The following is a 13866-nucleotide window of genomic DNA, read 5'->3' on the forward strand; positions in this document are numbered from 1 at the left end:
TGTAAGGCCAGACTTAGGAATGAGCATCTACAGAACCCAGACTTGGGCTTACCCAGGAGTGATCAAACAGACTATGCTTACCCCAAAGGATATGAAGGCTCCCAAGACAGTGCCTGAGATGGTGGCAAACCCTCCAGTCATCACTGCATGGACTTCTGAAAGCGTCATGTCTGCAAGGTATGGACGGATGAGCAGAGGTGCCTCTGTCTATAAAAAAGGAGAAGAGAGTCAGAATCAAGAAGGTGCAGCTCCCCATCCCAGACTGTCCGCCCCAGCTCCGGGCACACATCCCTCCAGTGTGGGTGGTCTTCCAAAACTAAGCTCTGCTCTTAGGCTCTCCCAGTGTCTGGCTCACCCACTCTGGCACCTAATCATATCCCAGCTAGCACTCTTCTCATGTGTTTTCATATCAGTTTGTCTCATCTATTTAAAATTTAGAATGCTATAGAAGACAAACGGTATATTTCTTTTTTATGTTCTCAATGTCTAAAACTATATACTTGGGAATTCCCTGGTGGTACAGTGGTTGGGACTCCGCGCTTTCACTGCCAAGGTCCGGGATTCGATCCTTGGTTGGGGAACTAGGATCCCACAAGCCATGAGGTGTGGCCCAAACAAACAAACAAAAACTATATACTTAGTGAATGACTTTAGTATAGTGTACTTACTGAGTACATATTAATTGCTTAAAAGGTACTCATTAAATGAATTGCAAATAGATGACTGAAGCCCAATGTTGATGAAAGAATCCAAAGAAATAATGTTTGTGAAAATGGTATGAAATTATGAAGACCCAACTATGTAAAATATATCTAGCATTGGGGCTTCCCTGGTGGTGCAGTGGTTGAGAATCTGCCTGCCAATGCAGGGGACACGGGTTCGAGCCCTGGTCTGGGAAGATCCCACATGCCGCGGAGCAACTAGGCCCGTGAGCCACAACTACTGAGCCTGCTCGTCTGGAGCCTGTGCTCCGCAACAAGAGAGACCACGATAGTGGGAGGCCCACGCACCGCGATGAAGGGTGGCCCCCGCTTGCCACAACTAGAGAAAGCCCTCGCACAGAAACGAAGACCCAACACAGCCAAAAATAAATAAATAAATTAATTAATTAAAAAAATATATATCTAGCATTGACCTAAGAAATACTTATTATTTAATGAGTGACAACTATGTGCCTAGTGCTATATGATATGCTAGGGACATTCCTATGAATAAGGCAAAGTTCCTACTCTTTGGACTTTATAGTCTAGCAGAGGAAACTAAGCTGATTATGGAGAAGTTCAGCAAAATGCATCATGCTATGGTAGAAGTGTACAGAAGTATTCTGAGAACACTTCAAATACCATTAATCAGCCTAGGGCCTTAGGAGAGAAAGACCTCAATACTAATTCCTTGTCAGTTTGACAAGCCATTGTCCCTAACATTGAGTTGATCAGTCAGTAGCATATATTGAACACCTACTCCATACAGACAAATGCATCAAACAAGTATTATGGGGACAAGCTTTGGTGTTAGCCCTGAGCAAGGCAAGCTATTGTCTCCTTAGAGACCCTGGAAAACAAAGGTCACAGGAAGAAACCAGAATATGGAGGAAACATCTTTCATAGCCCCTGAAGGGGGATGACTTGGACCAGGCCATTTCCCTAAATTCCTGTGTAAGAAGTTGGATCTGTGGTTAAGTATGTCCCCATTACATACACCCAAATAAGTATTATTAGGTATGAAAGGTGAAAGCAATGAGCTGAGTTCCAAGTTTTGTTTCATCAGAGTGACTGGCTGCCCATACAGTCTTCATCTATTTGACTTTTCAAAAGGAAAGCATACATTTCTCAAACTGTTTTCTGCCATACTCTCTGTTCCCCAGAGAAAAGATCAGAAGGCCTCAGGGTGCTTACCATACCCACAAAGATGTTTCCTGCCACAGCCAGGGTCTCTGTGGCAGTGGTGCCCATGGTGATTTGCAAAAACCAGGCAATCTAAAGGGATACAAAGATCCAAACCATTAACATTAGCAGAAATCTTGGGGTGTATCCATCAAAACCCCTCCTCCATTATGTTGGTAAGGAAACTAAGGCCTAGAGAAGAAGAGGGACAAGGCCGAGACCACAAACCAAGTTACTAACAGAGCCTGGACCAGAACTCAGGACTCTTGGCTTCCAGAAAAAGTAGATTAAAACTCAGTATGAAATGGCAGTTCAGCCCATTTTTTTCTCCCTGCTCTGTCCCTCAGCCTGCCTAGGGCCTGGTCCTGACCATCTGATATCAGGCACGCTTGAAAGAGTTTGCTTTTCACATTGGTTCTAATGCTCTAGATCTGACATATGATCATTTTTTCCCAAAGTAAGTGCCATCTTCATGCCTCTTGATAGATCACAAGACAAAGGCCCACCTCCTGACCATGCAGGAGAATGACTCACCTTCTGAACTACCCACTGCACAAAGCCCAGGTAGTAAAGAATGGACATCACACATCCAAAGAAAAGGATGATCGGTAAGGCCTATAATGAGAATGATGGGGCAACCAGTGAGATACTACACTGAATGTGCAACTGTGTGCCATAAGAAGACAGTGTTTCAGGTCTCTAAGTTAAGTTCTTAGCATCCCAAGCACAGCTGATACAGTATAGATACTCTGGATATTTAAACACAAGCTAGTCTAGGAATAAATTTTAAATGTATTGCAAATCTATTATTTGCAATAATAGAGCCTTCTTCTCCCACCCCTATTTCATTCCAATTTCAGTATGACAATGATCAAAGGGCAAGAGATTAATGCTGCTTCCTATATGGATAAGATCAAATCCTCTTCTTAGGGTCAAATTGGTATACAGACTGGCTGATCTCTTGGACACACATCTTCATCATCTCGCTTTATCCCCCTCACCCTCACTGCCATTGACGCTCATTCTTGCTCATGAAACATATGACCTGAAAAGCGAAGATATCCTTGACCAGCATATCCCCAAAAACAAAACTGGAGCCAGCCACAGTATAGTTGAGGAAAATCTGAAAGAAAAAAAAGAGAGACAGAACAAGAGTGAAGCCAGAAAGGACACAGGGAAGATAGGATCAGCCTCATGTATGATGAGGACCTACTGCTGCTACTGAGGTTGGCCTCCCTTTGACAGCATGGGAAGCAGCCTAAGTCACTATGAGCTACTCATTGAATGACAGAGGACTCAGCAGTTCCGTTCTCTTTATTTGTATGCTTAGTTGTACCCCAGTATACTCTCTCCTTTCCCACCAGATCACCCACCACCATCACTAACAAGACACAGCCTGATCTCCTCATGCTTTCCCCCAGTCTCCTTTCTCTAGGGTTCTAAAAGACCAGAGCTCTCATATTCAATTTCTCATACCTGAATCTGGTTTCCCAGCCATTGAAATGCATTAAATCCAGGATCAGTTCTGATGACCAAGATCCCAAAGACAAACTGAAGACCTAGGCCCCAAAGCACTGTCCTCCAGGACACCTGGGACCAATAAGAACGTTATTCTAATGTGAGCTCTAAACCCGACTTGTTCATTACCTGGCTGGGGTTTTAAACATGGGTACGTGTACTCTGGAACCAACCTAGCATGTTAACAGTAAATCTGGGGTAAGATGGAACAGGGAGCAGGGGGAAATAGGGCAGTAGTAATATAAAGAGCCACATATGTCTATGTGGCTTTCAAAACTATGTCTACAGGTTAGACCTCACACACAGACACACGCACACAAATATATAAAAGCATCATAAACAAATACTTTAATATTACTATGTACAATGCGAGCTGATTCTCTATTGTATTCTATTTTCTTTCTTTCCTTCTTTATTTTTTGTTTTGTTTGTTTTTTCTTTAACACTGGCCTGGATCCACAAAATTGATATCAAGGCTTACGAACGGGTCACAACCTACAGTTTGAAAATAAATGGTCTAGGGCCTGTGAGAACTTTAAACTTCACTTAGGAGCAAAATTGTCAAAGGGGCAAATTCCAGAGATTGTTAAGAACTTAGTTCTATGCCTTTGTAATCAATACTTGGCTCATGCACTTTGTAATTAGTAACACATGGTCCTTGGCTAGGTATTACTATGCCCACCCTGCAATACCCAAAACTCACTGCACTGTGGTGTTTGGAGCAGGCAAAGAGGATGAGGGTGAACATGCAGATTCCTGTGAAGGAGATCAGCTGCTCTGGCCTTTGGGCTGTGTCTAGAACCAGCCACAGGATAAGGCCAACCAAGAAGACTCCCACGAACACACTGGAGAGGGAATTTCAAGACCATGTCATCAAATCAGTGAGTGAATAAGAAATCATTAACTTTACCTCTAAAAAATAGAAATTCACCACAAGGATAAATGAAACAACTCAATAGATTAGACACAGAGACATATCTTTAGAATCATTCATCTGGTGGTTTCCCAGTTACCACCTCTTCCCTCCCCTCAACTCTTTTACTCACAGAATGAAGCTGAAAGAGTCCAATCTGAGGACATAAATCTCATGACCTCCTTTTCTTCAAGTTATCATACCAGTAAGATGTGATATAAAGACTTATTCTTTAAGAATGTTCTAATGCATAACCAAAATATTTTAAAAAGAAGGAGGAAAAGTCCTCCCATGGATCTCCACCCAATTTCCAACGACTCCAAGGGCAAGAGTAAACGCTAAGCCACAAATCAACTACTTAGTGCCCTGTGGTACCTTGATGTACCAAACATGCTTGATCAATACATAAACTAGTCTCCTCGTGTCTGAGTGTTGGAGTCATTTCAGTTCAAGGGAGAAGAATTAGAAGGTGAATCACATATGAAAAGAAAAGAAAACAAAAAGAGCACATTGTCCGTTGAGATGCCGTAGGAACAACAATGATGACAACAGAAGGGATCACAGGTCAGGGTTGAATTTTGGAGCTGTTCTCACTGTGAACTCAAAGTGAATTAAATCTGGCTTCCATGGATAACTAATAAGAACGTGCTGTATAAAAAATTTAAAAATAAAATTAAAAAAATAAAGTAACATAAAAAATAAATAAATAAATAAATCTGGCTTCCAGAATCCATCCTGTTAATGAAGAAAGTCCTTTCGCTCTATCTCTCCAATGTCAAATAAATCAATGATCCAAAATTTAGGCTGTAGTCTGGTGTGTTTCTCCAAATGATCGCTGTTGCAAACATCGTGAACAGCTATTTTCCGTGCATCCATTGGACAAAAGGCATAAAAGTGGAACATATAGAGAGTCTGCAAGTTATCCTCTCACCCCAGGCGTGTGATCAAAGGACACGTGCATGCCACAGTTAGTTAGATGAGGTGTGGCTGCTGTAGCATCCAGCTCAGTATACACTGAACAGTGAGTTTGCTCCTTAAACTCCAGGGAATTATAAGACACCAGTGGGTGCAGGAAGTCTGGAGGACTAAAGGGAAAAAAAGCACAAAAAGTATCCGGGAACTAAGGGAGAAACACATGACCACCAAATCAATTTGATAGTTTAATGCTGCTATAAGCCTCTTTGCCTTGATTTCTTCATTGAAGAGGAGTATGGTTTTTCTCATTTCTGATACCAGCCCTGACAATAAACAGACTGAAACTCTTCTCTGAAATGGAACCCCTCCGACCCCCTAGCAATATTGAGACATGAGGCTATAAGAAACTGGACTAAGTTCAGTGCTCAGACGCCCACTGCTATTTGCTCGCTGAGCCTTGGTTTTTTTTGTTTTTTTTTTTAACATCTTTATTGGAGTATAATTGCTTTACAATGGTGTGTTAGTTTCTGCTTTATAACAAAGTGAATCAGTTATACATATACATATATCCCCATATCTCTTCCCTTTTGCGTCTCCCTCCCTCCCACCCTCCCTATCCCACCTCTCTAGGTGGTCACAAAGCACCGAGCTGATCTCCCTGTGCTATGCGGCTGCTTCCCACTAGCTATCTATTTTACATTTGGTAGTGTATATATGTCCATGCCACTCTCTCACTTTGTCCCAGCTTACCCTTCCCCCTCCCCGTGTCCTCAAGTCCATTCTCTAGTAGGTCTGCATCTTTATTCCAGTCTTGCCCCTAGGTTCTTCATGACCATTATTTTTTTTTTTTTTTTTTTAGATTCCAGCTCTATTTACAATAGCCAGGACATGGAAGCAACCTAAGTGTCCATCAACAGATGAATGGATAAAGAAGATGTGGCACATATATACAATGGAATATTACTCAGCCATAAAAAGAAACGAAATTGAGTTATTTGTAGTGAGGTGGATGGACCTAGAGCCTGTCATACAGAGTGAAGTAAGTCAGAAAGAGAAAAACAAATACCGTATGAGCCTTGGTTTTGTAAAGTACAGGGGAGGGTCTGAGAGACAGCTCAGGAACCGTCAAAGGAGGAAAAAGGTAATGGACTGGGATTTAAGACAAGTTGTGGGATGAGGGATATTGAGATTCTTATCTTACCATTTCATCCAAAGCTTCAGGCAGGAGTTTTCAAGGGGCTTCAGACATCTCGTTAATTTTTCACCAAAGAACCTTTTCAGAAAGCGGTGAACCAGGACTAAAAGCACCAAACAGGTGAGGACGAACAAGGCCAGTGCCCTATGGAAATTCAAGATGCAAGCTGCCAGGAAGTAGGCAGCATAAGCTAAAAAGAGAAAGTACAGAGTAAGGATCAGCAAGGCAGAGCCCCCTAGGACCAAATGAAGATTTAGTCATGAATGTCTGGGACTTAAGGCAGGTAAAACCCTCCAGTGACCTTACCACCCAGCCCTGTCAGACTGAGCTGCAATTCTCAAGGCCAGGATAGATGGCTAACTGTTTTCTTGGGGGATCCCAAGGAGGAAACAACTTAGTTTGAATGTTGCATATTTTCACTTGTCCCTGATAAAATCTCATTCCCTTCTATTTTATCTGATATTCTCTTTCTATCCCTGGAAGTGGATTTGATCAGCACCCAGCTTTATACTCTTAAAAAGTCATCTTTTCTCAAAACTTTATAACCCCAGTCATTTTAACCTTTCCTCTTCAGCAGAGCCATGTAAACAAGGCTACTACTAGGAGGTACAGCCATATGGTTCTCATTCCATGGCCCCTTGACTCACCCCAAAATATAATTTTTGTTCTCACTACCCCAGCTGCCTCTAATATTCACATCAAAGTCCCATACGTCACTGACGGTATATTTTAAATAAACGTTTGCTATCTATTTTCTTTTGGTCATGCCCCGCGGCTTGCAGGATCTTAGTTCCCCAATCAGGGATCGAACCCGGGCCCCAACATTGAAAGCACTGAGTCCTAACCACTGGACCGCCAGGGAATTCCCACGAGGTTTGCTATCTTTTAAAAATATTTTATATCATTGATCTCACCAGTAAACCAGCAAATAAGTAACATACTATAGGTTTCTTTCACAGACTTCAAGAACCATGCCCCTCATCTAATCAAGATACTAAAAAAGAGACAAGCCCAGATTCTCTGACATATTTAAGTCTATCAAATAGTACATTTTGAAAAATAGCTTATTCTCAGAAGTGCAACTTACTTACTTATTCCTAGAAGTGAATACTCTATAAATTAGAGCTCACCTACAAGTAATTAAGATCTTCACATCACATAGCCCTTTAGATCAACTTGTGAATAAAGTGGCTTTCCATCTAGTAATAGTCTTGACACAAGGTCACATTTCTAAAACGACTGTGTCTCTCACTTCCGTGGATCCTCAATACCTTACCCAAACACAACAGGCTCAGCAGGATCTTCTTGAACAAGCCAGCATGTGTCTTACAGAAACTTCTTGCCCTGGTGAAAGGCTGTAGGTTCCTCCTGATGAGAATCCAAAAGTTAAGATCCAAAAATTATTCCATCCCGTTTATATCAATTCCCAGAACTTAGATTGCCTGGCCAGAGGAAGAGTTTTCTCTTAATGAAATTCATCCTGGGGAAGTTAGGTAGTGTTCTAGCGATGCCAAAAAGGCAAGGTCAACCTTGCCAATGGGCAGCAGGTCAGAACACTCCTACCCAACCTGGACTAGCAATATCCTCAGTAATTTCCTACCACAGAAGGGAACACTGGTCACATCAGGGAGAGACTACCGGGACCTACTCCTTCCTGTTCCCTAGGGACGAGGGATTGCTCAGCTTCCAGATGCAGAAAAGGGCCTATCCTTCTGAGAGAAAATAAAAATCACATAAACCCATAACCCTGAACAGTCAATCAGACATGCATTGACAGACTGGATGGAAAACACTACCACCTTCAAGAATCCCTCGGTGAGAGGGCCTGAGAGAAGGTACCCAGCAAGTAGAACTTTTCAAGTTTAATTTATCAAACATTTATCTAGTGCTTTCTATGTGCTGAACTCTTTCTAAAAAGTTTAAAAGTACTAACTCATTGACTCCTAATAAGAACTCTTGAGATGGCTACTATTATCATTCCCATTTTACAGATGTGGAAACTGGAAAACAGAGAAGTACCTTTCCCAAGGTCATGGAAGTTGTAAGGAGCATAGACAGAATGTAAACTCAGGCAGTCTGGCTTCAGAATCTGAGCTCTTAACCATCTTCCTTTGCTGCATCTTACCTAGGCCCCAGGCTCACCTGTCTCTGCCACTTTTAAATGTCCTCAGCACACTGAAGTCATATGAACAAAAAGCTCTAATTTCCAAACTCTTAGAAGCTCCAAAGAAGATGAGCCCAGCAAGAAGGTCCCAGTTGGCCATCATGCTGAGGCAGGACAGCTTAGCCAGGGCTGGGACCAACCACTAGCTCCAAATGCCCTGGGGACTTAGCTCACAGATTTCCATGGCTCTTTCTCCATTGCTACCTCTCTCATCTAACACACTCCCTCTTCTTTATACAAAGCCTTTCTTTTCAATCCTCTCTCCTTCTCCTTATTTCTTCTTTCTTCAGGGAGTCCAACCCTGTGTTAGTTGAGTAGAGTGTGTATTATCAGATACAGGTGATCCGAGAAAGGAGAAAACATTCTTTATCACCACCTGAGTTATCAATTCAAGAGGACACTTTAGGATCTCAAGAACTCTGCTACCTTTCCATGCTTAACAGAGAAAGTAGTGAGTAAAAAGCATTGCTTAGAGGTGTCAGTGTACCTGAAGGATGTCAATATCTTTGGAATATCATTTGCAAAGTATATCAAGGAACTAATGTAATTTCAATCCTAGACTTCCCATGTGTGCCAGATATCTTGGTTTGCTCCTCCAGATCCACTCTCCATCTTGCTCTGTGCCCTGGGATTCTAACCCATGTGGACTGCATCAGTGGGATTACATAACCCTCTGGATTATCTAGTTGGGTTCTACCAAGAGGACCCAAAAGGAGATCAGAGTGTATGAAAAGACTGAGGTCAGCATATTGAAGTCTTCTTTATCTGACTCTCCTTCTGGGTTCTCTTATATCTTGTCCCTTTGGACCTAGGAATAGTAACTGTTCATTGCTTCTAGCCTCAGGTTCTTGCACTATTGTTCCTTGTGATTCCACTACATCTTGCACACATCCCTGTAATGGTCTCTCTGTAAATAAACCCCCTCTGTAAATAAACCCTTCTCTAATTATCCTAATTTAAGTATTCCGTCTGTTCCTGTTAGGACCCAAACGGATCTATTAGGTGAAGCTGATTTAAAATCATACCTAATCAAATGCCAGTTCAGCAAAGCCATTGCAAAATTAGAGGGGACACTCACTAGTCCAGGATAAATATAAACCACATACCTAGAAAAGGTTTCTGCCATTACCTCATGACCACATTCAACCATTCCCTGGGAACTAAAGATCAGTGGGTACTACCAGAAGTCTGAAGAACACTCATTTCTGTAAAACCCATGAACAACCTGATCCTAGCATACCAATTTACAACTGGACATCTGCTTTAAAAAATTAAAATTAAAAAAAAATTATACAGGACATTCCAAGGAAAAGAGAATATATGTTCTCAGACCCTTTTAAACCAACTGAGAAGCAGTGCATAGAGGTATGTGCACGGGTGTTCATGATCCTGGCATCCTGCTTGGCCTAGGATCTTGCTAATACAACCAAGCTCTTTACATAATGGTTCAGTTTGAGAGTTAGTAACTGTGTTATACTCAGAAGCTGAATTGAGAAAAAAAAAATCTGTCTGGTAGATGGTGACACTTGATATCTTGTCCATAACTTGCTGTGATGTCTGTACCCACTCATAAATTCTCCAGGTATGTGTGTGGAAGGCTTTGCAGATATGGACTAATAGTAATGCTCTCACTTACATGCTTACTGCCTGCAGCCTCAAGTGACAGCATGGGAAAGAGTAAGGTAAGGATGATAGGTTGTGCTAGCTGAACATAGCATTAGTGGTCACTATAGGTCAGGCCCAGCAGTAAGGGTGTTCGTGCATTTTCTCAGTGACCCTTTCCACAAGTTGTGGAAACTCCCCCAACTAAAGGAGACAAACCTATGGAAATTCCCAGGGTCTGGGGTACTATCTTTTAGCAGTTAGAATGGAAGGCGTAGATAGCTTTCAAAAAATCCATCTCCTGTGACTGTTGACAGTGGGGCCCTGGGTGAATCCTTGCTCGCCCTGGCTTGAAGTAAGAACTAGAAGAAAGAAAATGAGTCAACCCAGTACCAAATGACAGTCTGAGTAAAGGGCAAGGGCCTCCAGGTAGAAGTGACCAGAATCTTTTCAAGGTGTCCAAAATTTTCATTTGATGATAGCATAAGAAGAACTGGTCAGTGGGTACTGTACTGGGTACCACTTTGCCAGATTCAAAGGTGTGTATAAAGCTGGTTTAAAACTGGATGGGCAAGGGTTCCTGGATAGTGTTGTAGAGGAGCTCAAGAACAGTTACAAAAAGTGTTCAAGGGAGAATGGTGATTGAGAAGCAAAAAGCTTATCAATAAACCAAAGTGGAAAGCCAAAAAGGAGTTGGAAAACCAGGGAAGGCAAGAGAAAAGTCTATCAGATGGTGGCCAGCAAACCTACATTGGAGTCAGAGGCTCTGTGCACCGAGGGATGACCAGTTCTGAGAACCATCAGCCCAGGTAGAGTGAGAAGGGAACCTAAACCAGAACACAGCCGGGTGCTTAACTGCTGAATTGTGATGGATGTGTTGCCTTGGAAAAGAACCCTCTCTCCACACAGGACCCAAATCTCTGCTTGATGTGCAATAAAAAGTCAGATCTTCTTCACACTAAAAGTAGAGATTCAAAGATCCACAAAAACAAGAGGGACCTAGTTAGTGGGTTTTCCAACCGGCCCTTCTACCCAGCCTCAACTTCTTCCTTCCACAACTCTTATCCCTTCAGGTTAGAGGTAGCGGGGATTCTGAAAAACAGTAGAGTCTCCCCAGGTAAGGCTCTCTCTCATTAGGGAGAGTCATGACTCTTTCCCCAATGGCCTTTGCAGGCCAGCCCTTTAGTTCCATTTTTAGCAAAACTTTCTCTAGTTTCTAGTATATGATTAATGCTCATCATGTAGTTCCTATGCTGACACAATTTGTCCCTATTTACATCTTCTTTTAACGATTTCAATAGGAATTTGAGGACAAAGGAGCTCTGGCTCATTTAGCTGTTGAATTCAGGCTGAGGCCCTAAAGAGAAAAAAAACAAAAACAAAAACTGGAGGGGTTGGGGGGAGGAGTTCCCAGCACGGATGGGCTGCCTAAAGTTCTTCACTCAAGACGTGCACTGACATGCAACTTAGTCCAGCCCAAGATGCCCTTCCAGACCTCCCTCTCAGTAACCTGTGCAGTTCACACCCACCCACCTATCTTGCCATCCCCATCTGTCCCTGCCAGGCTTACCATCATCCTCCCAGGAAATAAGAACTGTTGCTCTGATAGGGCAGCCAGAAGAAACAACAGACTTAGTAGGAGCAGTTGGAGAGCTAGGAGGAAAAGCGAAAAAGAGAAATGATCTTTAAGAAGGAGAGGGCTTCCCTGGTGGCGCAGTGGTTAAGAATCCGCCTGCCAATGCAGGGGACATGGGTTCGAGCCCTGGTCCAAGAAGATCCCACATGCCACAGAGCAACCAAGCCCATGTGCCACAACTACTGAAGCCTGTGTGCCTAGATCCCACGCTCCCCAGCAAGATAAGCCACCACAATGAGAAGCCCGCGCACCGCAACAAAGAGTAGCCCCTGCTCGCCATAACTAGAGAAAGCCTGTGCGCAGCAACGAAGACCCAATGTAGCCAAAAATAAATACATTTTTAAAAAAATAATAATAATTTAAAAAAAAAAAAGGAGGAGAGGTCAACAACATTCAGTGATGTGTAAGATCAGGTAGTATAGCAAATGAGAAGATGGCCGTGAACACGTGACTGGTTCTGTTTGAAAGAGCCATTTACAGGAGAGTGACTGGATGAAAATGGAATTGCAGGGGATTGAGTGAGTGTGAGTATATATGGACCACTTTTTCAAAAAATTGCCTCTAAAGGAAAGAAAAACCAGATAATATTTAGTAAGCACTTTTTACCAGGTACTGCAAGACCTCATCAATCATCCTCCTCCAAAACCACAGGGTTAATATTATATTCACAGGCAAGGAAAGTGAGCCTGCTGGCAAAGTTAGGATTTAAACCCCAGATCTTTCCATTACTCCATGTGGCTTCTAATTAGACATGAAAGACTGGAATTCCAGAGGGAACATTCCAGAATTCCAAAGTTATAATTGCCAAGAGAGTAGAGGAGAAGGAGCAGGTAACCGTGCCTGTGAATGTCAAAGAAGCTTTCACAAAGAAGAGGACAGATGAACTGATCCTAAAGGGAAAGGGGAAGGCGTTTGCCAAGGGGATGTGTTTCAAGGAGTTAGAAGAGAGGGCTGGGCTACCTCTAGAGGAGGAAAAGCATACTTGAGTGAGCCAAGCATTTTGAAAGAACAGTATGATTTACTGTCGCTGAGAAGCAGGGAGCATGTGGATGGATGGTGGGAAGAAAGCATGCAAAGAAGACAGAAGCCAGGTCATTTAGACTATATATCATGCTTAGGAATTTCAGTTTTATCTTGTAGAAAGCAGAGACCCATTGAGGAATTTAAGCAAGGTAATAACATAAGTATATATGTATTTTTTAGAAAGATCACTCTGGAGGCAGGTGGTGAGGGATGGGCTAGGGGCCAGTATGGAAGTAACTGAAGGTGCAGGGGAGGACTGATAGGAGGTGAATGGCATAGGTGTTTGTTTGTTTGTTTGTTGTTTAATTTTCAATTTAATCACAGTATGACACTAATTCCTTAATATCAGTTATCTAGTCAGAGTTCAGATTTCCCTGATTTTCTCATAAGTGTTCTTTGTTAGTTTTGTTCTTACAGTTTGGGTTTTGAATCTGGATCTTTTTAAGGTCCATATGTTGCAGCGGATGAAGCTTCTTTCAAGTGTCTTTCCATCTGAATGTCCTGCCATCTTTTATTTGTTGAGGAAAGTAGGTTGTTTGTTCTGTAGGTTTCCCCCAGGCTGCATTTTGATGATTGCATCCTTGCGGTACAGTTGAACCTGTTACTCCTTCCCCCTGTATTTCCTATAAATTGTAGGTAGAGTTAGAGACCTGATCAGATTCCATTTTCAGGGGGGGAGGCGGGTGTGCAGGACTGTGTCAGAGACATTGCATGCTTTTATCAGGAGGCACAGGCTGTCTCTATTTTTGAGATGTTAGCATTGACGACTGTTGCCAGGATCTCTTAATTCATTAGGAAATTCATGTTTTTATTATAAACATTTTATTCAGAATCATATGAACCTTGCTGAATTTTGCTCATGAAATTGTATCTCCATTAGGCCACTTTAATTCATTAATCAGTTTTTCATTAAGGCATTGAATTATTTTAAATTATTTTCCATTTCCACTTTAGAAGATTTTAAAAATCTCTTCTTTTAAAACTTTGTAACAAAGGCATAGGTGTTTGAGAAAGAGG

At 42.2% G+C, this 13866-nt stretch overlaps 1 protein-coding gene across 2 annotated transcripts in view; it reads right to left on the reverse strand.

Annotated features, from left to right (window-relative positions):
- The window catches only part of SLC28A2 (solute carrier family 28 member 2), an 82028-nt gene that overhangs the window by 14508 nt on the left and 53654 nt on the right, over nucleotides 1–13866 (reverse strand). For both annotated transcript variants that reach the window (XR_005018594.1, XM_036841688.1), the window contains exons 6-13: nucleotides 7701–7792; nucleotides 6431–6614; nucleotides 4105–4246; nucleotides 3360–3473; nucleotides 2929–3006; nucleotides 2418–2498; nucleotides 1896–1976; nucleotides 82–207 (exon numbers count right to left, since the gene is read on the reverse strand). Coding sequence is in view for 1 of the 2 variants with exons in the window: in XM_036841688.1 (XP_036697583.1) it covers nucleotides 82–207; nucleotides 1896–1976; nucleotides 2418–2498; nucleotides 2929–3006; nucleotides 3360–3473; nucleotides 4105–4246; nucleotides 6431–6614; nucleotides 7701–7792 (898 nt within the window). In the remaining variant the exon portion in view is untranslated. The remainder of the gene's footprint in view (nucleotides 1–81; nucleotides 208–1895; nucleotides 1977–2417; nucleotides 2499–2928; nucleotides 3007–3359; nucleotides 3474–4104; nucleotides 4247–6430; nucleotides 6615–7700; nucleotides 7793–13866) is intronic.

Source organism: Balaenoptera musculus, chromosome 2, assembly GCF_009873245.2.
Source record: "Balaenoptera musculus isolate JJ_BM4_2016_0621 chromosome 2, mBalMus1.pri.v3, whole genome shotgun sequence".
In the NCBI taxonomy this organism is placed as follows: domain Eukaryota; kingdom Metazoa; phylum Chordata; class Mammalia; order Artiodactyla; family Balaenopteridae; genus Balaenoptera; species Balaenoptera musculus.